Source organism: Dromaius novaehollandiae, chromosome 14, assembly GCF_036370855.1.
Source record: "Dromaius novaehollandiae isolate bDroNov1 chromosome 14, bDroNov1.hap1, whole genome shotgun sequence".
NCBI classification, from domain to species: domain Eukaryota; kingdom Metazoa; phylum Chordata; class Aves; order Casuariiformes; family Dromaiidae; genus Dromaius; species Dromaius novaehollandiae.
In genome coordinates this window covers 1490433-1515589 of record NC_088111.1, presented here as the reverse complement: position 1 = coordinate 1515589, position 25157 = coordinate 1490433, and the positions used below count along the sequence as shown (strand labels likewise).

The window sequence follows — 25157 nt, the reverse complement described above, 5'->3', positions numbered from 1 at the left end:
GGGGCACAGCTGGTTTTCCTCGTGGGAGGTCTCCGTCCCGAAGACCCCCGTAGGCAAGGTGGGGGAGAGCAGTGGGCAGCCCCGCCGCTGCCGGAGCTGCCGGCTGCCTTCCCTGGGAGCTCCGAGACAGCGCCCGCTCGTCGGCACTCGGCTCCCGGAACATCCCAGCTGTCAGGGCGGCTTCCAGCTGTGGCTCTTCTGGTTCGGGAAATAACTGAATAAACCCCCATAATCATCCCCCTGCCCCAGTGTGAAAGGTTAACGTTGAGGCTGGGGTAAGATGCTCAGTAAATCAGGCAGCTAATCTCGGTTTAATGGAAATGAAATATTTAGCTTAGGGAAAAGATTTACCGTCTAATCTTAATGAAATGAATTCAAGAGAAAAAAGTTGCTTTAGAAACCAGGTTTCCTAGCTGAGGCTGTGTTTGTGGGAAGTGTGAGCAGCTCTGTGTTTGCTGCTGCTGCATAATACGAGCTGCTTGTGCTGGAGTTTGTCACTGAACAGGTTTGCTACGGAGCAAGCGCTTTTAATGCTTTTAATAACTCTGAAAGGTGGTGAGAGGCCACAGTGCACTCTAGGTGTACGGGATGCTCTAGATTCGTTGGAGCTATTTCCACATGGCTGGAGACGGTTTGTTTGGTTTTCTGCTTTTTTTTGTTAAGAAAGGATCTAAATCGAGTGACAGGACCCAAACGGTCTCACACTCGGGGTTAAGGTACCACAGATGACCTGGGGGGTTGGCTCTGAGCGGCCGGCGTAGCCCTTGGGCCCTGTCGTGCCTGCCCGGGGCTCTCACAGGGACGAGCTCGGTGGCATCGGCATCCCTTGAATATGACTTGGACAAACCAAGCTAATTTGAGCTAATTCAGCAAACGTCCTCTGGAAGGGACGTCCTTTGGCTCACGTTGCGGAGGTTTGTCACCTGCTGACGGCTGTTCCTTGACTGTGGACAACAGAGGCGGTGGTTACAATCCGGGGGGAAAGGTCTTCCCGTGATGAGAAGCCTGAATAACCATGAGGCTGGATGTCCTTCCCCACCGGTGCTGCTGAGCTCTCCCTCGGGTGCCCGACCGCCTCTCTGGGCTGCTGAAGGGGTGGGGGCCATGGGAAGGGCCCGTAGCAGAGCCCCCCGCGCGGCCCAGGCTGGGCACGGGGCACCCTCCTCCCCATGACAGCAGCCCGGTGCTCAGCTCCCGGGCACGGGAATTCTCCAAGGGCCGTTTCCCTCTGATAGCTACAGACCTGAATTATTTTGGTGGATAGGGATGCGGTGAGACCGAGGAGGCTCTGCCTGGAAGCACAAGACCTGCCGCCCCGGCCCCCTCCCCGGCCTCAGCAGCAGTTCGGTCCCCCCGGCCAACCCGACCGGCAGAGCAGTCAGCCCCTTGCAGTAACGCTGCATCCCAGTTTCTTCCCAGTGCTGCATCCAGGCCTGGCAGTTCCCTGAGCTGCTACGGTGCCGTGGGAGTCCCACAGACCTGTACTCCAAGGGGTTTCAGGGCTTTCTGATGCCTTCTCACCCTGCAAAACCAGGAGAAAACCCGCCAAGGGGGGCTGGGTGAGCCCCTTCCCAGCAGCCGCTAGTGGTGGGGTGATGGCTCTTCCCCTCACCCGGGCACTGGGGCTCCGTGACCCTTGGGCACTGGGGACGAGGTCTCCCACGGTTCCCTCCCGTGCTGCCGGGGCAGGCGGGCTGGCGCGCGGGTGGCTCAGCACCGCGGGTACCCCCGGCCCGCCGTGGCGCGGGCCCGCTCCCCTCCCGCTGCAGCCCTGGCCGCGGTGCAGCTCGCTCCGGCGCGCGCTGTGCAGCGCAAGTAAATCCCCGCTATGCTGCGAGCCCTCGCTCCAGCCTGATTGGATCTGCCCTCTGCACCGGCTCTATTTATTTTTGGGACGCTGCTGCTGCTGCCAGCCCTCCTGCTCCGGTGGTGCCTCTGCGGGGCCCCGTCCCCAGGCTCCCCCCGGGGAGCCGATGTGTTCCCGCGCGGTGCTGGGTCACGGCGTAACCCAAGACCCCCAGACCGAGCACAGAAATCGCCTTTCTGCAGAGACGCAGGGGCTGCAGGCGCCTCTCTTCCTGCTGTCTGTCCTAGGGCTGAGTTTCTGTTTGAGTTTTCTTTTTTTTCTTTTTAGCTCAAATGGATTTCATCCCATTTGTCCAGAATTAAGCTCCTGCAGATTTTAATTTGCTGACATTTTCTTCATCCGTGTGGTTGTGGATAGCAGGGATAATGCACGTGCTGCGCCAGTTCCTCCCTGCGCGCCGATCCCCTGCCCATATGGCTGGTGCGTGTAGCAGAAGTGCACAACTGTAGTTTTGCTCAGGAATGATGAAATACAGCAGCGAGAGGGAAAGATGAGCTGTCTCGGGTAAGTAACGAACAGACCCTTCCTGGGCACCCGAGGGGGGCTGGGATGGGAATGCTTTTAAAGCAGCTTAATTCTTCAGTCGAGCAACCCCAGGCACTGCAAAAACTAGATGTGCTAAAAGTTAATTAACTCTTAGCGTCCTTATTGCACGGGAGCCGCTATCGTCAGAGACTCAGCGCATCGCAGCTCTGCCGGGCGGGGGAGAGAGGGAAGCCTCTTTTTGGGTGTTCCTCCGTCACCTGTAAATGTCGGAGCCTGGTCTCATCCCAGGAGAGCAGCTTTCCCCTCGGCTGCTGCGCGGTGGTGCCGCCCGCCCGGGGGGCTGCGGAGCGGGGCCAGGCCCCCGGAGCCCGGGGGGGGGCTGTGTTGTTTGGGGCAGTTCAGCATCCCTGAGGTGTGGGCGCCTCTCAGCCCTTCCCTTATTTCTGAGTTGATTTCAGACCAGGGCAGGGCTGGTTTCAGCACAGACGCTGCGCTGTGCCGGCACTGAGGGTACGCTGAGCGTGCTTCCCCCCGCTTTGGGGGACGGAGTCACCCTCGGAGCTGGGCATTGCAAACGGGCTTCCTCACCTCCCTTTTTCAGGGCTTCAGCACTGCTGAAGCGCCAGGGACTTGCCGCCGTGCCCGTGGTCTGCGGCTTGCGGTTTGCGTTTCCCCGGTGCTGGCGGCAGCGCCAGCAGTGCCGTGCCGCGCTCCGTGCCGCGCTCTGTGCCGCGCTCCGTGCCGCCGGCTTCGCACAGGCGGCCAGCTGCAGCGTTTCGGTTTGGAAACATCTGTTTGCACTGGAGTGATGGAAATGCAGATCCCCTTTCTCCCTGTTGACCTTCGGTGTTGTAAAAGCTTGTGTATAAAACAGCAGTGTTGATGCCGTGCTTAAGCAGACGTCGTCCCATTAACCTGAATTTGGGTAGTTGGGTGCGTGTGCGCTCGGGAATGCACCGGATCCGCACCCTGCGCGTATTAATTCATTAGCTGATAACTCTCGTGTTGTCTAGATTATTATATATCATCATGTATCTTCTTTAAGTCATCCTGTTGTCCTTTATTCTGCTGCAGGGAGAATACAGTGCAGTAGTTCCTTACTTTCCTTCTTTGTTTATGGTCTATTTGCCTTTTAAACAGCCTCTGCTTGTGTGGGGGAAACAAAGCACTGAGTAAAATCTGCACTGGGTTATCCTGGGTGCCGTTCCGGGCACAGGCTGAGGCATGAGCGTTTCTGATTGCAGTCGCTTTTGATCCCTGGCGAAGATAAACCCGCTGCCTATCAGGGGTTCTCTGATAGCTGACGAAATGCCATTGAGTTCATTTTAATAATGGTCCAGACACAATCTATTTTTCTCAGGTTGTTTTTCATGGCAATAAAATTGCTTGGCATGTTCCTGTATTAAAATACCCCAGCCATCTGTGAGAGTCGCTGGATAAGAAATTTCATTTTAGCCATCAGGATTTGTATATTATACATTGTGCTGTTTCTGTGCTTGCCTCCCCCTCCCCACTTATCTGCTCCTCCAAGACTGGGGGAAAGCTTTCCTTCTCTTTTTGTGTGAAAATACAGCTTGTCGGAGATGCAGACAATATCCCCACTGAATCTGCGTCATTCTTGTTGCTGATTTATATGGCATTTAAAACTTCAGACTAACAATGTGCTCCTGTCTTGCAATCCGTGCAGATACTGTGTGAAATTGTGGGGAGAGTAGGAAGATAATGGAGGAAAAGCAGCTTCTTGTTTGTTTCCCTCAAAAAAAATCACTAATCTTCTAGCTGGACATATGTTAAACTGCCCAAAAAGAGGAATTAGGGCAGCAGAAAAAAAATCTGCCACCAGATAGGAAGAGTGACAGTAAGTGGGAGTGGAGTCCCTTTTATTCGGGTTGAGTTCAAATAGGTCATGACCAAAATACCCTAGTGCAAAATCTCCTATTAAGAGATTAATTTGTTTTGAGAAATCAAACTACTATCATGCAGATTATATCAGCATCGCACAGCTGCATATTAAAACCGATTTGCAACTTTTATTTTGGAAAGAAGTTATTCGGTCTGTGTGTTTTCTGGCTTTCTTGAATGAAACACACAAAACTGACTCTTGCTTGGTGTTCCCCGACCAAAGAGCTCAGCCGAGGTGGCGGTGGCGGACGGTGCGCTGAGCCGCGTGCGTGTCCCCGGCCGGCGGCAGCGGCGGTGCCGTTCCGAGGCTCGCGAGCAGCGGGGCTGCCCTGCCGCTCGGGCTGCAGGAAATAACGGCGGGATGCGCACCGGCAGACACGGCGGGATAACGCAGCAGTGCTACAGTGGGTGAGCAATCCCGATCCTGCAGAAGCTTGTGACAAAAATCCCAGTGTCCCAGGAACTGATTTAACGTTGAATGTCCGGAGGCAGAAGAAACATGCACAGCAAAGCGCGCTCTGCTCCGAGGCCTCCCGCAGTGGCCTGAGCCCGGGGCAAAGGCCTGGCAGAGGTCTCGGCTGCTGCAGTGCCGGCGCTCAGACCGGCTCCTGGGAGAGGAACGTGCCCCAGCCCGCTGGAAACCTCAGCCCCCAGCTCCCCGGCTTCCCGCAGGGCCCCGGTGCTCGAGCTCGCCCGCGGGGCACGTGCACACTGAGCGATGTGGCAGCAGTCCTGGAGCGAGCCTGTGACAGCGACCAGCGCCAAGGCAGGGAGGCCCTGGGGATGCTCCTGCCCGACGTCACTTAGAGGAGCCTCCGGGCTCCCCCCTGCTGCCGCAGGAACCATCTTTGGGGAGCAACAGCCGCCTGGGCATCACCCGAGCGCGGCAGGGCCGGGCTTGCTGTGCGGTGCCGACGTCTCCTACCGGTACCCTTTGGGGTGCCAGGGGCCTGGGACCTGGAGCTGTGTTTAATTCCACGTTTGGGGTTGGATTTGACCAGGTCTGGTCTCTGACCTCAGACTCCAGATGCTGCCACGGTCCCCTGCGAGGCGACGCAATGCGGAGGCATCCCGGAGGACGGGCTTCCGTTAGGCTGCCGTCGTGGGCAGGGTCTGCCCTGGCACACAGTGAGCGCCGAGCACTGCTGGTCAGCCGCCGTTTCTCTTGCTCACTTTCTGCTGCTTTAAAAGCCTCCCCAAGACGCGGGACGGAGGAGGAGCGAGCCTCGGCGTGCCCGGCAGCCCCTGTGCCCCGCGAGCCGGGGGCACGGAGCAGCGGCGCGGCAGGAGCCTGGACAGACGGAGCTGCAGATGGTGCTGAGGAAGGTGCTGGGCCTTCAGTGCGTGGGAGCTGCCTGCGGGCCCTGTGTTCCCCCGCACAGCCGCCCACCCGCCAGCATCGGGCCGGCTGTGGGCATCGCAAGCCCCGGTGGCATGGGGCTCGCCGGGCTCTCCGCTCCGGCGCCGTGGCCTTTCCCAGCAGCATCCTGCCGGCAGCTGGCCGCGATCAGTGCCGGGGGCTCTGGCATGGTCCCCGCGTGCTGCTGGCTCCCGAGGACTCATTGCACCATGGATCGGACGCATCTTCTCCGGCGCCGGGTTGCTGTGGCCTGCGGAGGGGAAGTCCCAGCAGGTTGTCTGCATGCACGATCCCGGCGAGGGGCCGCTGCTCGGGGCTGCTGCTCGGGGCGAGGTGGCCCGCGCTGGCGCTAGCGGCACGAGTGCCGGTCTGTGGGGCTCGGCTCCGCGGTGAGCAGGCATTTGCTCCCACGGCCTGGCCACCGTCACTGAATACCCGCTGGCTGATGCCACTGAGGATGGAGGCTGCGGAAAACAGCCCTTCTGGGGGTTTCTCTTGTCTCCAGAAGAAATATTTCCAGGTCCTCGGCAGCTCCGGCGCCAGGCTGCCAGTCCTCTCCGGCGGAAGGACCGAGCCATCGGCTCTCGGATTGCGTCGCCTGGGCGAAGGTGACACCGTTGCCCGTGACGGAGCGACGCTGCCAGCCGCGGACCTCCCCTCCGTCCTGCTGGGCTGGGGAGAGCCTGCGGCGACACGCGAGTGCCCCAGGGACCCGTCTGTTAAAAGGGAAGGTCACCCCCTTCGAGCGCGAACCGGGTGCTGGCTCCGGGGAAGCTCTCAGCGGCCTTTTGCTCGGGGACGAGATAAGGAATCGATAGTCATCTGAGCCCGGGGCAGCGCAGCGCGGGAGAGCGTGGACGGGGGACTCTGCACACGGAGGGGCGTCAGCGCTCGGGGTTTGTCCCCAAGGAGGAGCAGGGGAGGCCGCGAAGGGCCGGGGGAGTTCCCCTCCCCGCATGCAGCCATCACAGCCCCAAGTCGGCCGTTCTCAGGTGGAAAAGGGCCTTCATTTCTATTTAATGATAATAACGGGTCACATCTGCAAAACATCTGTGGCCAAATGAATAATTATTGAGCCTTCCATTACGGGGGATAATAGTCTTGTGTACACAAAAAAAATCCATTGTCTGAAAATTACAGTTCTGCGCTTGCTACAGAAGCTGGAGTAGTAATTTCCATTTGCAAATCCTTCTCGTGTAGCACCCTTCCAGAGAGGCCCGTGTGTCCCCGTGTCGTGTGGTTGCTGTTGGTGGCTGGAGTCCGGCGCAGGGACTGCAAACACACGTACGCACAGGGCTCGGAGCAGCCCTCCCGCGGGGTGACCCGGAGCGCTGGGTGCGAGAAAGGAAGATTTTGTGGATATTGGTGAGTCCAGATTGAAAGCTAGTTAGCAAAATCCAAGACTCTTAGAAACCCTCGTATGTTTTTAATCCCAATAAAGAGGGATTTGATTTGTTTTTTATGCCCCTAACTGTCCCCTGCCGCTCCTGGAGGCCACCATTGCACTGTGGGATGAGTCAGGAGCCCGGCTGAAGTCTGCTAAGAATCGGTAGAGAAATCCGGACAAGAAAAAGCACATTAGGCTTGAGAAAATCTGTGCAATTTAATAACCGAAAGTCTTGTTATATGGGTAAAACAGGGGAAGACTTTTCCATTGCAAAAGTATGTGAATTTTAGCATTGCAGTATACTATTGGGGCAGAAGTGTTTTTCCAGACTGGTAGCTGTTTATACAGCACGACGTCGATATAATCCAAATGTAGTTTAGTGTTTTAATCCACCCTGGGATGTGTTTTTCTGCACAACTGACAGACTCAAGGTCAGGTCTTTGCTCGTTGCTTCAGTGCTAAACATACATTTTTCATTTTTCCTTCCTCTGGTCCCACAGATCATGCCTTACGTTGGCAGCTCTGGAAAGCTCCACGTCCTCCTTATCAAGTACAAGTGCTCTGTTTAGAGATGGCATTATTTAAATTAAAGTTTTTTTTGTCCTCTAGCCCTAATGATTTTTACTTTCCACCTCTGCAGAAAAGGCTCGAGGAGCTGGTATTCATGGTGCAGAATTTTACAGCTTGGGGCTGTATTAGGAATTTCTGGAATTACAGTATTTTTCCCGTTGTGTGTAAGTAAGGTGCATCATGCCAGGAGCCGCGCAGGTCTGTGCAGCCCTAGCCTTAAGCCCTGTCGCCTGTTCAGAGTCTCTAGACCGGGGTTCAGTCCTGCTCCTGCTCTTTGTCCGAATGATTGCGGCAGGCTCCCTGCCTTGGCCCCTCGCCTACCACCTGCGCCAAGCAGTGGGTGCAAAGCGCGCCGAGCTGCTGTGGTACCCGGGGGCAAGTGATGCTCCGAGGCGCCGAGCAGCGAAGGTTTGCGCTCACGGCTTCGCTCAAGTGAGGCCTGCTCCTGCTCCGGCCCCGGGACATGGAGGAGAAGCCGGGGCAGCCCGGGAGCTGCCGGAGACGCGGCGCGGGAGCTCGGGGGCACTGGGCGCCCGCTGCGGCCTCGTGCGGGCACCGAAGAGGCCAGAAGAGCTCCCAGGATCCTGGACTCAGCCAGACCCGCAGCCGGTGCTGAGGGCCGGGAGCGGGTTGGAGGCAGACTCCGGGAGAGGTCCGGACCCGCGCTCCAGGCTGCAGCCCAAACTGCCGCCAGCCGGCAAGAGCTCACCAGCCGCTGAACTGGAAGCGAAGCAATCCGTGCAGTGTGGTTGCTGTTTTCCTTTAAGATTTCTCACCCATCACAGCAGCGTGTAATTTAAACAGAAGCACTTTAGAAGTCAACTAATTAGCGGCGCCGAGGCATCCCTCCGGAGTTCGCGGGATCCGTGCCCTCCTTTCTGCGCAGCAATGCTACGAGATAGGTCTGGCTGGAAATTACAGGGACGGCAGTTTTAGAGACAGCGAAAGGCTTGTGAGCTGAGTTTTGGGGGACACGCCGGTGCATCTCTCCAGGCGCTGGGAAAAGAGAAAACAAAGCAGACATTAAAGCAGGTTTGATTGAAAGGAAGGAGGAACGCGCTGCATGGTAAACCCTCAGCCCTGGGACAGAGCGCTAGACGAAGGGCAAGCGTGACGGGGCGGCGGGGAGCCGGCCCAGGTAGAGTTTGCCGGCAAGCGGGTCCATCTGGCCGCGTCCCCGTGCACCGCGGGGGTGTGAAGTGGCAGGGGGGCACCGGCTGGCGCGCGGCTCCGTCGTTGGATCCGGCCGCGTCGTGGGCGTGAGCCGAGGCTGAGCCTCATCTGCATGAGGAGCTGAAGCATCTCCCTTTTGTTCGTACCGCACCCCTCCAAATGGGAAAGGACCGGAGCTTCTCTCGGCATTTTCGGTATGTCTCTGATCTCCCTCTCCGTGTGTGGTGCATGATGATAGATGTGGTGAGGATGGCTCATGCTCTCCGGCACAGGCGGCTGGCGGGTGCAGCCCACTCACAGCGTGGGCTGCTCTCCCCGGCGGCTCCTCTCACCCCCGAGCTGCTTCCCTGCATCGCGCGGCGCAGCCGGGAGAGGAGACTTTGTCTGCCTGCTCCGACGTGCCCGTGCCGGGAACGCCGTTCCCCACCGCAGCAACGCGCCGAGAAGTTGGCAGGAGTCGAGCTAAACTAGCAAAAATTGGGGGTGACGGTTGCTGGGGCTGGGTCCGTTTCGGCTCCGTGACCGTAACCCACAGCTATCGAAGGGGGTGAGCAGGGAGGAGAGGGGCTTTGGGGGTGCGATGGGGTGGGACCCCCGGTGCCGCGCAATGCAGAGGCCGTCCCAGGCCTGGGCTCGCCTGGAGCAGCCGTCCGTCCCCGAAGCGCGGTGCGGCACTCGGGGAGGGCCCGGCGGACCACGGAGGGCAGCGGGGCCGGGCTGAGAGCGGGACCGTCCCCGTGGCCGCGGCCCCCGCTGCGGGAAGCGGGCGCTTTGCAGGGTGCTTTTCCCGGTTGCTGCAGTGGGTGCAGGGCTGCTGGCGAGGGAGGGAGGATCTTGTCAGCAAGTGTGAGCTGGAGAAATAAGAATATCCATTAACAGACAAACTGCTAATTACCTGCCTGTGAGTTTTAAAAATAGTGACTGTGACAAAGACCGAGATGTGCTGCTAAACGTCCTCTGCTGAGCTGAACTTTGCAGCAGCGGAGACCAGCACCGAGGGGCCGTGCCGGGCCGGGCCATGCCGGACCCAGATGGATGTGGCTTCGGCCGGGCGCGTTTCCCGTTTCCCGGCCCTGCGCGCAGGGCCAGGACGCGCTGCCCCGTGTGAGGGTGCTGCCGTCCCTGACGGGGCGGTTCGCAAGGGGGGCCCTGAAGGCGAAGCAGTTTGCAGCCCTCTAGGGCTTTTCATGGCCTGGAAAATGCCCTGAATTCGCGTCCGTGCTGGAGGACGGTGTCTGAGCCCTGTTAAATAAAGCGTCCTGACACCGTTACGGAGGAGGGTTAGGACACAGGTGCTCGGCGGGACTCCTCGAGCAGCCTGGCTGGGAGCAGGCGCAGGGACCCCGCCGTGCCGGGGACCCCTTTGCCGGCCCCTTTCCAGCAGGGAACAGGCCAGGGCTGACCTGAGCCTGGGAGGAGGAGGAGGGGAGAGGAAGCAGAAGGCAAGAGGACGGTACTTGAACGGCTCCCGAGCACTCCCACGGGGAGCCAAGGGAGCAGGAGAAATATTTCCATTTCAGGCACACTTGTTGCTGGGTTTAACGCTGGTGCTGGACCCCACATCCCCAGGCAGGGGCTGCAGCAAGGCCGCAGCTGGTGTGGGACCTCCTGTCCCGTCCCCTCCTGTCCCGTCCCGTCCCGTCCCGTCCTGTCCTCCAGTCAGCGACCTACGAGGGAGCAGCCCGGGCTGGGGGCTGCAGCCGGGTGCGACGCTGCCAAACCCGGGGCTGTGACTCCTGGTAAAGACCCAAGCCCTTCGTGGGGCTGCTTTTGGCTGCAGTGAAGGCGCAGGTTTGGCTGGGGCGAGAGCTGCGTCACCCGCCCGGCCCGGCCCGGCGCCCGCTAGCTGGGTGCAGAAATGCCGGGACTGGGGCCACGCGGAGGTTTGTGAGACCCAGACTGCCAAAACCCTGAGCAAGTGGGTCATGGCTGACCCCGCTCTGAGCAGGAGGTTGGGGGCCGGCCTTGCCTGGAGATGTGTCTGGATTTGGCCAGGAGACCCTCCAGCCCCTGCGCCTCGGCTCCTCCGAGCAGGCTCCAGGGAGAGGCGCAGACGTGAACACGTGCGGCTCACGGGGCATCGGCTGGCGTCGGGGCTCGGAGGGACGGCTCCGAGCACAGGGAGACAAAACCGTCCCTGGAGATTTCCAGCTGCCCCAGGCAAGTGGTGCAGCCCGAGTGAACCGTCCTGCCGGGCTGCGGCCGGGGGAGCAGAGGCGGGCTGTGGCCCGTGGGGCTACGGAAACACAGGGTCTTCGCCTGATCCGAAGGGATGTGTTATATATGTGCAAATAGAGCCGATGCATCCGGACAGCCTTTGCCCCAGCCAGGGTTTGCGACTCAGGCTTGGGCATCGCCCAAAAGGCATCGGAGATTTCACATCGATCCGCTGGTGCCCGATGCGCTGGGTGGCTGATTTCTGGGCCTCTTCCCTGCAACGGCGGCTGTGGGCTCTGCTCCGGGATCGATGCACCGTCCTGCTCTGCCGTGGGGAAGCCTGAGACCCGCGTGCCTGGGGGAGCTGGGACGGCGTGGTGTGTTTTGCAGGGGCAGGTTCGTGCTGCAGAGCGGAGGGGGCTGGCACAAGCCCTGCCGGCCGGCTGCGCCTCCGCCCCGTGCTGGTCCCCGTGCCGGACCCTGTGCCCACCCTGGCACAGCTCTTGCCCAGCGCCGTGGGACGCCTCGGGGCCCCAGGTCTGCGCAGGGTCGAGGCTTTATTTCCGACTGCAGACTTCCCAGCTCTGGTTCCTTCCGAACTGGAAATGCCTTCCTTCACACAGCTTTCATCCATTCGGTATTAAATTCTCTGCAAAGGGTTTTGCAGAAGGAAAATATTTTAACAGGATTATTTTTACCTGTCACCTAGCTCACCTCCTGACTGCTAGCGCTGAGTCGAGTTATAGCAAAACACTTCAAACGGGTCTCCGTGCCTCTTTATTGAGCGAGCCGTACTTCGCTCCTCAGCCCTGGTTTTTGTTAGCCTGCAGGCTACGTTGCGTTCGGCTAAGTGGGCCAGCCGTGCAGATTGCAAGAGGAGAAGTTAAGGGAGAATGTGCTCATTTTGCCTGGATATCTCCTTTGCGGGAGGGGGACGCACGGTGCCGCTTCGGGGGCCGAGCCGGTGCTGTGCCCCGGGCGGGCCGGCTCCCTCCTCCTGCCTCCCCTTGCCACGGGGCGCGACAGCCCGTGTTCCCGCAGAGCCTGGTTACAGCTGTGTGAAGTATTTATTAGCATGATTTCACCCTTTTCTATTTGTTGCTTCATCACAAATTGACTGTGAATTGTACCAACGTGTTACTTTTTTTAAATTATCACCAAATGCTTAACATGAGCATATGTCAGCCTCAGGACTGCGTGCGATCCGGCTGCTCCTATTCGTCATTAGAGCATGAGTTATTATTTTGAGCTCTGGCTTTCATTAGGAGGGAAATAGAGATGTCATGGTCCTGGGTAGACTTGGGATTTGGAGCATCCCCCTTTCTTCTGCTCTGAGTTTCTCGTGCTCTGAGTTTCACATTCCTCTGGTGAAGCTGCCCGGAGGATGGGGAGGACCCCGGGGCCCGTGTTTCCAGCGGGGAGGCAGCAGACGCCGAACGCTTTGCCTGGAGCCGACACGCTCCTTCCCGCTCGCCCGCCGCCAGCACCCCTGGAGGCAGCCGGCGAGGAGCGAGGCCCTGGGCTAGGAAACGGCCTCCGCGCGCAGCCCCGACCTCGCCGGCCGCGCTTCGTTAGCAGCAGCCCCTCGTCAGGGCCCTCCGAGGCCGCTCGGAGCCTGGTCAGTTAGTGCCAGCGCTGAGCGGGACGCGCGATGCCCGGGCGGTTTGGAAGTGACGCTCGCGTCCCTCCTCCGCTGCAAGCGTCAGGATTTTTCTTAATGTAGGGAGTGCGTTTTCATTAAGGACGAGGGAAGAACAATAACGCGCCTCGCGAGGCGGTACTGTCTAATGAGCAAATGCAGCTGTGACACCGAGACGCCGGTGTGGGTACACTGGGGCGAGTTGCTATAGAAACGCCACGAGATAGCGGTTTCTCAAGAAGCCCCCAAATGTGCAAACGGGAAGGGTGGGAGGAGGTGAACGGGGTGTCGGCATTTCACTGTTCAAATGGCAGAAGGGAAAGAAAAGAGAGAGAATAAGGAGCATCTCCCCGCGTTGCAGCAAGCCTGAGACAGGGCTGCTCCCCGGGGTCCAGCCGTTCTGCCAGCGGCCCCAGGGCAGCCCGTCGCGGTGGACCTGACCCCCACGCCAGGCTCCCTGGGGCGTTTTGGATGTCACCCAGTGGCCCGGGGCAGCAGGGGGACGTGGGGGCACAACCCGCTGTTCTGAGACGGGGGTGGCCGAAGGCCGAGAAGGGTCAATCTGCGCTCGCGGGCTGGACGGGGTGTGACGGCAGGAGCAGGCTCGGCCGAAGGGACGCTGGAGCTCCAGGGGGGCTCGTCTGCTCCAGGGGGCTCGGCTGGGCCTGGGCTGGGCCTGTGTCTTCCCCTGACGTGTCTCCCGCAGCAGACTGACTGCTGCCTCCGAGCAGAGGCACGAACCTGCCGTCCGTGCAGCAGGACCCCGCAGGACAGACCAATGGCGAAACCGATAGCACCGTCCTGGGAAATCGCTGTGCCCTTTCTCTGCATCACAGGAGCTTTCTAAGGGGCTGCTGCGGCCGGTGGGGGCTGCTTGGTTCTTGGCAGAGCTGCTCCTGATGGGGCAGAGGGGAAGTGGCTCCCAAAGGAGCAGGTTCCTGGTGATCTTTCCTCATGTGCAATGTTACCGTCCTCATCCTTGTCACTGTGGCATCAGTCTTGTCACCTCTCCCCAGAGGGAGACCAGGGGACCGCGGTAACAGTGTGTTTCAGAGTTGGAGGCTGGTGAAAGCCAAGGCTGGAGCCCCAGCGATGAGCACCGGGGTGGGGACAGGGCTCTCAGCAGAGGGGCTGGGGGACGCGGTGGGGAGCAGCGTTTCGGGGGCCCCGGGCTGTCCCGGCGCAGAGGCCGGTCTGCACGAACCGCCTTGCGGGAGGCGGTCCGGCACCATCAGCGCGTGCAGGTGTTCATGCGGGGGTGTCCCTACACCTGAACATCAGGAACACGGAGAGCGCCTGGAGGAAGGGAGATGATCTCATGCTGGTTTTGCTGTCAGAACATAGTCACAATCAAATGCCATCTGGTTGATCACCTTTAAAAATCGTTCCTCCTCTGAGCCTTGCTTCAGAGACACAGCCCTGCGCAGCAGCGAGGAGCGCGGCGGCTCCCCAGCACCGCGGCGAACTGGTGGAGTTTGAGCTGGGAGAGCTTGAGGGACCGAACTGGGTGGGTCTGCAACAGAGGAGGCTGCACGGGAGCATGGGTCTCCCCCCGCAGTCCCAGCTGCCCAGGCAGCTATTCGCGGGGGGAAATAATTAATTTGGGACTCGAGCTGAAACTTGTCATTAGTGTACCAGGACCGGCAGCTGAAGGGTCCCGGATGGGCGGCACGGCGAGGAGGAGCGGAGCTGTTTGAGTCGGTCTCTGCTGCAGCGCGTCCCCCGGCTCTACCCCGCCGCCCCGGGCACTGCGGCGGAGGGCGTCAGACCCTCCTCGCTCCAACAGCGCTGCGAGAAGGACGGGGCGGCACTGCGACGGGGCCTGGACGTGGGACGGGCATCCCCGGAGCGTGTGGCCCCGGGCCCCGGTGCTCGCGGCGCTGGGGAGGACTGAGGCCGAGCTTGTGCGAGAAGGGCCGGAGGCCGCTTTGACCTTTGCTTTCCCAGGTACCGCTGGACCCAGAGCTGCAGGGCCACGGCCACCTCAGCCCCGCTCCTCACTTGCCTCCCTTGTCATGTTTGCCAGGATTTTCATCCCCAAGAAGCACCGGCAGCGGTTTGATGAGGTCGTTTCGCAGAGCCTGATCAGCAAACTGTGCCGCTCCAAGAGCGAGCAGCACAGCAACCGGCTGCGGCGCAGCCGTAGCGAGGACCACCAGGAGCGGCTGCTCGTGTCCACCCGCGCCAGCTCCGTGCCCCGCAGCCACGAGGAAGCCAGCAAGAGCCTGAGGAAAACCACCTCCCTGATCACCAGCAATGTGGCCTCGGGGGCTGCGCGCAGGTAACGCCTCTCCTGGAAGCCCTCGGCTCTGAGGTGGCCGGGTCTGGTCTGCGTGGCTGGGGATGTTCGGTGGATGGCGGCGGGGGAGATGCCGGGGAAAGGGGGGAGGCACTAGCAGAGGGGGTGTCTTCGGTATGAGAACGGGTGGAACCCTTTTGGGGGAAGATGAGCAAAGTCTTCTCCCTCTTGAAGGCTGGGCCAGTTTGGACCCAAAGTCCCGTCCCAGGCCACCCTTTCTGCCCCCTCGCTGTTGTGAAGCTGTCTGTGAGGAGCCGTGCGTGGGGCAGAGCCAGCACTCCCAGGCTCCTGGCTGCGAGAGGATATCCCGAGTGGGATGCAGGTGCCTGGCCATGCTGGAGGGATGCAGGTGCCTGGCCATGCTGGAGGGATGCAGGGTGCTGGGGGGTGCGGGACAGCCGGCCGTGCCGGGGGCTGCAGGGCGCTCAGGCACAGGGCAGGCTGCAGCATCCTGCGCTGCCTCGGCGGGCGTCTGGGCCCGAGGACACAGCAGCGGGGGGAAGGCAGGACAACCCGCTGCCTGGGGGATTAACCCATTTCCCTGTGCCTGCGTGGCCAGACCTCAGCAGCCCTGCAACGCGGAAAGCCCTGCCATGCTCTCCGCGATTAGCAGGGCTCCTGCGCCGTTCCCAGCCCCGTCTCACAAATAGACGAGCTTTGGGCTTGTCCGCACAGCTGGGGAATCCTCCAGGGAGGGACGGGCACAGCACGGGTTATTCCCCTGCCTCCATCTGCTCTCTCCAGGGATGTTCAACTCGAGTGCACCTTCCTGCGAGGATCTCTGCTGTCTCTCACAGCATAGATGGAATAGCTTTTGCCGTGACTTATCCAACATTCAGTTTCAACCCAGTCTCTCTCTGTGCCAGCACAGCATCGGTCCCTACAACAGGCTTTCTCGCTGTAAATGATCTCCGTGATGTTAACTTCCCCCAGTTCCCTGTGGGGAACAACTCCCCGCTCCAATCAGTCTCCCAGCAGGAAGATTTCCTAATACTCCTTCCAAAATTTCCTAGCTGAATTTAATTTCTCTCTCATCAGCCTTATAAATATTAGTCCCCTAAAACACATATTTTTTTATGTTAGTCTATCTGTGTAATATGTGTGTTATATCCCATGTCTTCACTTTAAAAACATTTTGGATTTGAAGGACTGGACTGTGGTTTTATGAATTCATTAATTAATTGCTTAAAAAAGCAATTTCCAAGGCAGTGCAAGAGTCAGTGCTCAAAGGCTCTGCCCCTAAAACATCTGTGTCTTTTCCTGTCTCCAGAGTCCTCTCTCTGCCCAGTGCCGGAGCGCTCACATTAATGCATGTTAAGCTTTAGTTTGCAAAATTTAGCTCTGCCGTGCTGGTCCTGCCCCTTGTCAGTCCATTGGCAGAAAGAAGGGGTCAGTGGAGAAGGCACAGGAGCGCGGTGGCATTGCAGCTTTGTGAAGACTGTTATACCTACTGCGATGGGGAGGAGTTCGGGAAGCACCAGCACGAGCTTGGCCGGCCCCGTTCCCCAGCCAGGGACCGGTGGTCTCTGCAGCACTCAGCGTTTGCTGCTGCTCGGGGCTGTGTGCCAGCCAGCCCGCCCGCGGGGCCCCACCAAACCCGCCCGCACCTTCCTCCGCAGACCCCGTCTCCCTGCAGGCAGGGCAGGCCTGGTGGCTCATCGTTGGGGGTCCCATCTGAAGGACGCTCCAGTCCTGTATCAAAGGGGATCTTGCAGGGTCCCAGGGAGTATCAAGGATTTAGTGGGTACTCTGGAGATATCCAGGCTAATGGGGCTTTGATGAAGGCTGGAGAAGGGAACAAGAACGACATATACATTGGGTTTTGATTTTGTGTTTGCTTTTGTACCTGCAGAACTGTGCGAGTTTATAAAGGCAACAAAAGCTTTGGCTTCACGTTACGTGGACATGCCCCAGTGTGGATTGAGTCCGTTCTGCCAGGTGAGAAAACCTGCCCTTACAGGGCAAGACTAGACTTTGCCCCGTTGCTCTGACCAGAATTAGGGTGCAAACTCTGCAGGTTCTGACCCTGCCAGAGCCCAGGGGGCCAGCGGCGGCTGGGGCTCGGCCTGCAGGGCCTCTCCCGGGGAAAATCCTCTTCCCACAGAGCATCTTCCCCACGCACAGCAGCACCGTGTACCCACACTGTGACACAAAGTCCAGGTCTCTCTTGTGACTCCCTTGGGAGCAGCGTTTCCTAGAGCCAAGGCCCCTTTCAGCAGGTCCTGTGCTGAAACAAGGGGCCAGCTGCGCTTGGACAAGATCTGAGTCACTTTTAATTAATATAGAGAAATTAAATTTGCATGCTGGGGAGGACGTTTCTGTTTGAGTGAACAGTCATAAGATTCAAAGATACTTATGTATCTGTAGCCTGAACTCTAAATTTAAGTGCTTGCTGTTTGCTGGAAAATAGCAAAATGGACTTTTATGAACCTCAGTGATGGAGTCTCCTGATTTGAATAATTAGTATCTTCAGCACAATTCAGTTTGGCTTTATGCCCTCCCTATTTCATGTTTAAAAGGTGGAGAATGCCTGTGTTTAGTGAATAGTTTGAAATCACATCTGGTTTTGAAATGTAAGCTAGCTAGATACTGATCCATGTTGCACCTGCTGAGCCACCAACGTACAGACACTGGACACTGGCATTGCTGACCCCAGTGAAGCTGCCCTGTCCCACCCCGATAATCCAGTTACAGTGGTGGCCTTCCCTCAGTGGTCTTCCCGGGACATGGTTGGGCACAAAGCAGCTGGAGAGTTGAGATCCCACCACCGAAAACAAGGACCCGTTAGCTAAAGCACCTCTCTCATTCCCTGTGCGTTAGGAAGCCCAGCTGAGAAGGCTGCCCTCAAAGCTGGAGATCGAATCTTATTTCTCAATGGTCTGGACATGAGGTAAGAGACTAAATGACCTGTGCCAGATGGCTCATGGGGGGTCCTGGAGAGTGTGGCCAAGCATGGTTGTGTTCATTTGTTCCCTCTTGAGTAAAAGAGATGAGAATTGGATATCCTTCAGAGCTGTCTACTGAGGTACATGAGGACTTTTGTCCCAAAGAGGCCTCTCCTTTAACATTCTCTCATAAAACTGCTCTAAGAGTAGTATTTCAGCCTCCATCCCTGCTCTTCCTTTCCCTCCCTTTACTTAAGAGTGCAAATAGCCATGTATAATGCATGACATACTATGACGGGTATACTGACTGTAATCCACCTGGAGACCCTGACTCAAGCCACTGTGCACTTAGTTCCGTGTGTTAAATAGCTGGGGCTCTTTTGAGAAAGGAACAGAGTACCAGTCAACCCGTGGATCATTCCTGGAATGGGATCCTAAGCTTAAAACCACACGGGCAATCACATTTCCACCTAGAAGTTAATATTCCCCTACATGATTTGCACACCACAAAAATAATCAAATTCTATCAAACCAGAGCTCGTTCTGCACCTACCTGATACAGTGACAGCAGCTCTTATTTTCTCAGGTTGGTCTTTCTGCACAAAAAAACAAGAGCAAAGGGTAGAACAGGCTACATGATAAGACAGAATGATGAATATTTAAAGGTTACACATCTGATGCTTTTTCTGTCAGTGCCCAAGTTCTCAGATTTCAGCTGATACAGCAAACTGTTGGCTGATGCAGCACTGCCAGAAAATAGAGGAGACCTATTTGAAGATTATCCTCTGAGCCTGCGTTTTGGCAGGCATTGTCCCAGGTCAGCTCATACCTTTCTCCAAGGAGACTGGCCTGTCTCCAAAAATGCATTTTACTTTCAACTTGCATTTTCTTTTCATGCAGAATTAGGACAGGCAAACAGAGATCCACAGCACTGTATCATTTAAATGGAAAGTTCAGCTATAGACTCTGAGCATAGCTTAAGGTAATGCTGCATCATTTACCATAACAGCTCCACAGGGTGTTCATACGCATGCCCTAAAGTTATCCCATACTGCAGGTGCAACTGAGAGCCCCGAGTTGCATGTTGTGATTCACACTGTCCCTTGAGTAGGGATCTTCTCTAAATAACACAGACAAAAAGAAGCAAAGAGCCAGAGTTCATGGAGACTGCAGCCTGGCTGCAGCTCTGTCTCCATCTGGGCAGCCAGATGAGGCCTTTTGTAAGACAAATGAAGGCAGCTGCAAACTCCGTTTTACTCTGGCTCCTTGCAGTTACCCGGAGCCAGCGTAGGCGATGTTGTCTAGGAATCCCTCCCGCTCACATGTGGTTCCTCACCAAGGCCTGGGGGTTACAAGCCAGCACCACCGCTGCCTTGCGAGCCGCTTGCTGCCAAGCTGCTGGCGTGGGGAGGGCGCCTGGAAGGACGTCTTATTCGGGCTCTGTCCTGTGCCTCTGCAGGAACTGCTCCCACGACAAGGTGGTGTCGATGCTGCAGGGCAGCGGGGCGATGCCCACTCTGGTGGTGGAAGAAGGGATTGTCAACTTCTCAAATGGTAAGAGCACGGGGGAAGAGGTGGGAGTGGATCTACAGAAACCCAGTGTCCTGATTCCCAGCATCTCAGGGGAAACCACTGCCCTTTTCTCTGCTAACCCTGCTGGGGGAAATCGCCAATATCCCGCATATACCCAGCATGTTTAACACGCTGCTTCAAGCCTAATGCCGCTCCGGATTACCCGGAGGGTTGTTCCTTCCCCGAGGGGCTGAACAGCCCTCCTCGGCAGCCAGAGCGTGTGGCCACCGGCTTTCTCTGATCAAGCGTAATCTCAGACTTGGCTGCTCTCCAGAAGGGTTCATCGTACTGTATGACTGTCCTTGCTGGCCCTTTGCATTGTCCTTTACGTACAGTCTGTGCTGTGTACTTGAAAGTAGTATAACCCGGTGCATACATGGTCGCTGTGCCAGTATCACAGTTATATATGGACTGTGCTGTTCAGTATAACTGCTGCTTTGGGGATAATTTAGCTTGCGTACCCGTGGTGAGCAAGTCAGTGAGAGAGGACGTCTGGGGCACTGTGAGTGTTCATCAGTGCGATTTCAGTGACTTCGGTGGTGGTGCAGGACGGCAGCCGAGGGGAGCTCAGTCACCGTGCTTCCTAAGCTGCATGCGAAGAGGAGGCCCACGGTGTTACCGGAGCTGCTGTGTAACACGTAGCCCTGGAGTTAGTGACCAGCACTCTTCCCTCCAGAGCAGTGAAGGAGCTCCCTCCCATGCTTCGGGTTAGGAGCCCTGCACTGCTAACTTGTTTGCGTTTGCCTTAGAAACAAAACCAAGAGCCTCGCTACTTGTCAGTAAAGATCCAGTGACACCTAAACCGCTTTCCCCCTGCAAAAAGAGACCGAGAAAGGATATGATTTCTAGTCCTGATGCCCTGGCCATCTTCCCTCGTGGATAAGCACATTCTGTGTCCCTGCAGACGCGGCTGGGTTGCCTCTTTTCGCTCTCACCGCGGTGCGGTATCGCTCTGCGCTGTCCCAGGGCTGGGCTCACTGCAGAGGTGGCCACGCTGTGCGGGATGAGGGTGGCAAAGCAAGCTGACCTTTTATGCCTCAGTTTGCCCACACATAACTCTTGACTGATACTGCTCTTAAAGTCAGTGATTATTGTCAACTGCTTTGAAACTTGATCAGAGGCTTCAAAAAGCAAAAGAAGGAATACCATCTGCATGCGTTTACAGAAAAAGGTAGAAGCAGCGTGACTGAAGAGACAGATTATATCCAACAGGAGACAGGTCAAAAAATCTCTGCCTGTTTTCTGTAGATTCAAGCACCTATTGAAACATCCACAAGTTCCACTGCAGCATATTCTGTTTCCTTCAGTTTACAGCCTGGGAGGAAGGCAAGGGTAGTCAGTAGCTTTGTGCTGGCCAGGACTTCCTCTCGCTGTCAGGCAGCCTTTGATAAGCTGTTTCACCTTCTTCACCATGTTGCTTTTCAGTGACAGAAATGTTCATCCTGAGGCAATGATGTACGTACGTATCAACACGTCAGGATTTGTATTAATACAGAGTTGAGATTCATGTGCTCAGAGGTCTCCCTCATCGGAGGCATTTAAGCTGGTGAAACCAGGAGGTGGAGCCCAGCGATGCGTGAGCAGTTCAGGCTGCAGATGGACAGGGACCGGGGACACAAGTATTGGGCAGAACCCGCTGCTCAGACAAGGCTCCCCACGAGGCTGAGGGCAGCCTGGTCCAGGAGGCCTGCGGGGTCTAACTGCTTGTGTTTACAGGTGAAGCCAGAAGCAGAGAGATTTCAAGGACTGTCAGGTGCAGATTTATGGCAATACAGCTCTTCCCCTAGTTTGTTTTAAGCACTTATCACTCAGGCCCCTTTAGCCAGGGTGGCGTGTGTCAACCCAGGAGAAGGCACCTCCCGCAGTGCAGCTGGGGGCTGCTACCAGGGCCTCATGTTCTTCTTGCTCCTCCCCAAGAGATGGGGACATTCCCAGGCCACTAAACAAATCCTTTCCCTCTGTACTCAGGTGCAGCTGCCCTGGTGGTCCTCAGGGATGAATCTTGGTTTCATGCAAGCCTTTTTAACCTGTGGTTAAGACCCTTTGTCTGTTGAATTTTCTTTTTTCTTTCTACCTGCACCTTGCAGACTCTGACTCTGCTGACTCCCCGAACACCTCCTCCGCTCTCACCTCCCTGCAATGGGTTGCAGAGATACTTCCCTCTAGCATCAAGATTCAAGGAAGGACCTTCAACCAGCAGCTGGAACATCTGCTCACACCACCTGAGCGCTATACCATCTGCAAAGCACTGGAAGGCTTCTTTCAACATCGGTAACTTGTTAGCAGCTCCATTCCTTTAATGCTAGTAATTGGACTGGTAGCAATGTCCCTATCGAAGAGTAAGTCTTGAATCAAAGCACTGATGCAGAAAGGAGATCTTAGATTTAGAGGCTGTCACCACTGAGCTCTGCTGTGATTATTTTCTCCAGTTTCCTCAGCTGTATATTCCTCAGTCTATATCCCTCAGGGAAAGAGCTGAGGCACAAGCCCATTTCTTGCCTGGTGTCCTGCCCAAGGACAGGTCAGACCCATTAACTTTTGAGGTTAATTCAGTCACCACTTAATCCCACATAAAAGTGACCTTGATCTCATCATCGCGCGGGATTCTCTTGCTGTCCCGCCAGCCCCATGACAGCAGCACATCCTGTTCCGCCTCTTTCAGTAAATTCTCACCATGTTTTATTCCCGTCTCCTTGCTCTTTTCAGCATTTTGGCTGAAGCATTCCCTTGGCTGCAGCGCCAGAACGGCTGTAGCTGGCAGAGCTCTCATCCTGTAATTGAACACATCCTCTCTGCCCTGCTGCAGGGGTTGAAACTGATCCTTTGGTGGACTCGGGATTTTCAATAGCAACCTTGTTTTCTGCCCTTGATCTTTGACCTTTTTGTGCCACAGTGATGCAGCCATCCCTGCCAGGCATTGGGAGATGCTGCTCACCGCCTCTTTCTGCAGCTGCTGAGCTGACGAGCACAGCTGCCCAGCTGCTCCTTGGGAGCCTGGTTCCCACCACCGGCTGCAGATACGCAGGCCATTGCCAAGCGCTGGGCTCCTGCACCATGCTCAGGCAGACTTCTGCTGCCTTTATGCAGCATATTGCTGGTATACAGACAGATATGGATCGGAGGATTTGATCCCTTAATTTTACAAGGAAATTTAGGCTACAGATGTTAAGAGATGATAGAAAATACTCAGTACAAAGCGCTGGGACTGCCTCCACACCATTGCTGCAGCTCAGGGCTACACTGCCCTGCACAGGGCTTAGGAAGCCACCGCTGCCTCCTGGCACCAGAAGAACGAGTTCTCTTGACACCTAGCGATCGCCAACCCTGCCCTGATAAAGCAGAATTCATTGCTTTGGACTCTCCTGCGACTATGTTTTTTCCACATGGATTCCCCGGTCAGGCATTTCTGACTAATTAAAGGGTGCTGTAGGTTAAATACCAGCCCTCATCATTAGCAATTAGGAAATACAGAGCTAGTGGGATATTTGCCCTTGCTCAGTGACGCAAAGATTGGAGCCTGAGCTAAGATTAAAGTCTCCAGGTTTCCTTCCCAGTGCAGAGCTGCACATGGGGCTTGGCCCCAGGACTGGGGGTCTGCTTGGGCACTGCTGCTGCTGCCGCCAGCCCCAGAGCACTTGGTTGCAGAGACCAACAGCTCGCTGGGGCCCCAGGGCAGGCCTGTCCTCTCCCCCACCCAGCTCCTTTTGCCTGTACCTCCCCCAGATGATTCAAAGCAGCAGCAGCTGCTCCATGTCACAGCAAGACATCATGACCTAATTTTGTGCTGTCCCAGACTAGCCAGCTGTGAACTGTAACTGCTCTGACAAGGACCAAAATCCCCAAATACTACTTTACATTGCTTGCAGGCTCAGCATGCAGATACGAGCATTTCCCAGTGGCAAATGCAGGAGCCTGGGAGCCAGGACATCTGTATTCTTATTTTTGGCCCTCCAGCCAGTTTGTATTTTACAAGCCAGCTTGCCCCATTGAGCCAGGCTTAGCAATTGTTGTTCAGGACAGAACAGCCACCTGCCTCAGCAATTCTTCTGAAATACCTTAACTTTCCTGAATAGGAAGTAGGCTTATGACAGCCCAGCAGTGTGGCAGGCTTCATAGAAAAGGTAAGTTAGCCCAAAGCTAGAGAAGGGCTTAAGAGAGAAATTCTGGGAGGCTCTAGACAGCTCCTTCCACTCCCAATCCCCACTGGTCTCTGAGGACCCCCATTGCCAGTGCAAGCCACTGCATTGAGGAAGTCATTCCATTATCTGAACTGCTTCACCCTTCAATCCTTCCTCCTGCATTTAGTCCCTGCTCTTTATAAGGCAGTGATAGTCCATTTGAGCAACATCAAGGTAACATATTTGTTCCTAAATATCAACCTTGTTCCAACTATTCATAAGAAGTCCTTGTATTATTCCTACATTAAAGATGCAATAGCTGCAATGAGCTGTAACCTCTGATCTCTGCCTCAGTTTCTTAATAAGAGTGAGGCCTGTCTTTAGTTCTCTGACCTGGCTTTCCTCAGCTGAGACCCAGCCCACAGGGAAACAAATCCTCCTGGGACAGGCCTCCAATTCCATCAGTTGTTTTAGCTTTCTCACTGAATCAGGTGCTCAGTTCTGTTATTCTTCTGTCCAAATTTTATTCTTCTCCAGACTTTCTCTCTGTTTTCTGGCTTACTCTCATCCCCACTCCACCCCAAACCCACCTCAGTAGCTTCACCAGCATTTCCCCAGTCATTCAACCTAGTCTTCCTGCTCCACATACACTGGCTAAGTCATGAACAAGCTTTTTATAGCCTGGCTGTCAGGTGCTGCCAATCTCAGGGAGATTGCTCTCCCCATTAGCACTATCTGCAGAACTACACTTCCAGAGGCCTCACCCTAAAGGGCTGAGTCCCTTGCTAGGGATTTAGCACCTCTGCTTTTAAATGGCTTGTACATTTATGCCGAGGTCTAAGAGGTAAGCCTGGCAGCTGAGATATAGCTAGAGACAGGATGGGAAGTACAAGGAACCTGTGGAGTTGTGTGATGGGAGGATGCAACAAAGGATGTGCTCATTGCCTAGCCCTCTCTTTCCAATTTTACAGGAATATTGACACTCTTATTGTGGATGTGTACCCGGTGCTGGACACACCAGCCAAGCAAGTCATTTGGCAGTTTATCTACCAGCTGCTGACGTATGAAGAGCAGGAGCACTGCCAGCAAAAGATTGCCAGGTTTCTTGGTTACAAGTCCTTGGCAGGTGAGAGGAAAGCCCCTGTGCCCTGGCACAGACATGCTGTGCCTCACAGCTTCCCTAGGGATCTTGGCCCAGTGTGTGTCACCACACTGCAGACCGAGCAGGCTGAGGGTGGTAAGGGAGCACCTGATTTCTCACTGGAAACACAGCTGCTGGTTTTGCCCTGCCTGGCTCCTGTGCCTGCCAATGTACCTGCAGAGTGACAGAAAATGCTCTCTGATCAGGGCAGTGCTGCTCCAGGGGTGCAGGTGACTGTGCAGGGTGCAGAGCAGCACAGGAGCAGGAGCCTGTTCCTAGCTCCTGTTACTGATGAGTAAATACGAGACTGAAAGTTACTTTTTCTGCACAGTTTGCACTGCTTAGTTTGTCAGAGGTCAAAAAGTTTCAAAAGGAGACAGGTGGCTTAGGGCTAGGCATTTGGAGAAGAGAGGTAAAATAAGTCACGACTGCAATGTCTCTCAGGATGTCTCCGGCAGCTAGACGCTCACAGACAGTACAGTTAAGGGTCAGTTAGAGTTAAGTATCTTGAACTGGCTGTACCAGCAAGGAAATGGGAAGTGTGCTTCACTCCAGCCACAGAAGTGTCTGCCAGGAAATGTTGTTCTGTCAAAGAGATTTT

At 56.4% G+C, this 25157-nt stretch overlaps 1 protein-coding gene across 4 annotated transcripts in view; it reads left to right on the top strand.

The window, feature by feature from the left end:
* The window catches only part of GRID2IP (Grid2 interacting protein), a 53225-nt gene that overhangs the window by 7834 nt on the left and 20234 nt on the right, over positions 1 to 25157 (top strand). For 2 of the 4 annotated variants that reach the window (XM_026103991.2, XM_026103989.2), the window contains exons 1-7: positions 8882 to 8939; positions 14568 to 14822; positions 16693 to 16778; positions 17661 to 17730; positions 19185 to 19279; positions 21385 to 21568; positions 24387 to 24541. In XM_026103991.2, coding sequence (XP_025959776.1) covers positions 8905 to 8939; positions 14568 to 14822; positions 16693 to 16778; positions 17661 to 17730; positions 19185 to 19279; positions 21385 to 21568; positions 24387 to 24541 — 880 coding nt within the window. In that variant the 5' untranslated portion in view covers positions 8882 to 8904. Of the gene's footprint in view, positions 1 to 2012; positions 2372 to 8881; positions 8940 to 14567; positions 14823 to 16692; positions 16779 to 17660; positions 17731 to 19184; positions 19280 to 21384; positions 21569 to 24386; positions 24542 to 25157 lie in introns of those variants that run through there. The other 2 variants (XM_026103993.2, XM_064520022.1) reach the window with 2 other exon arrangements.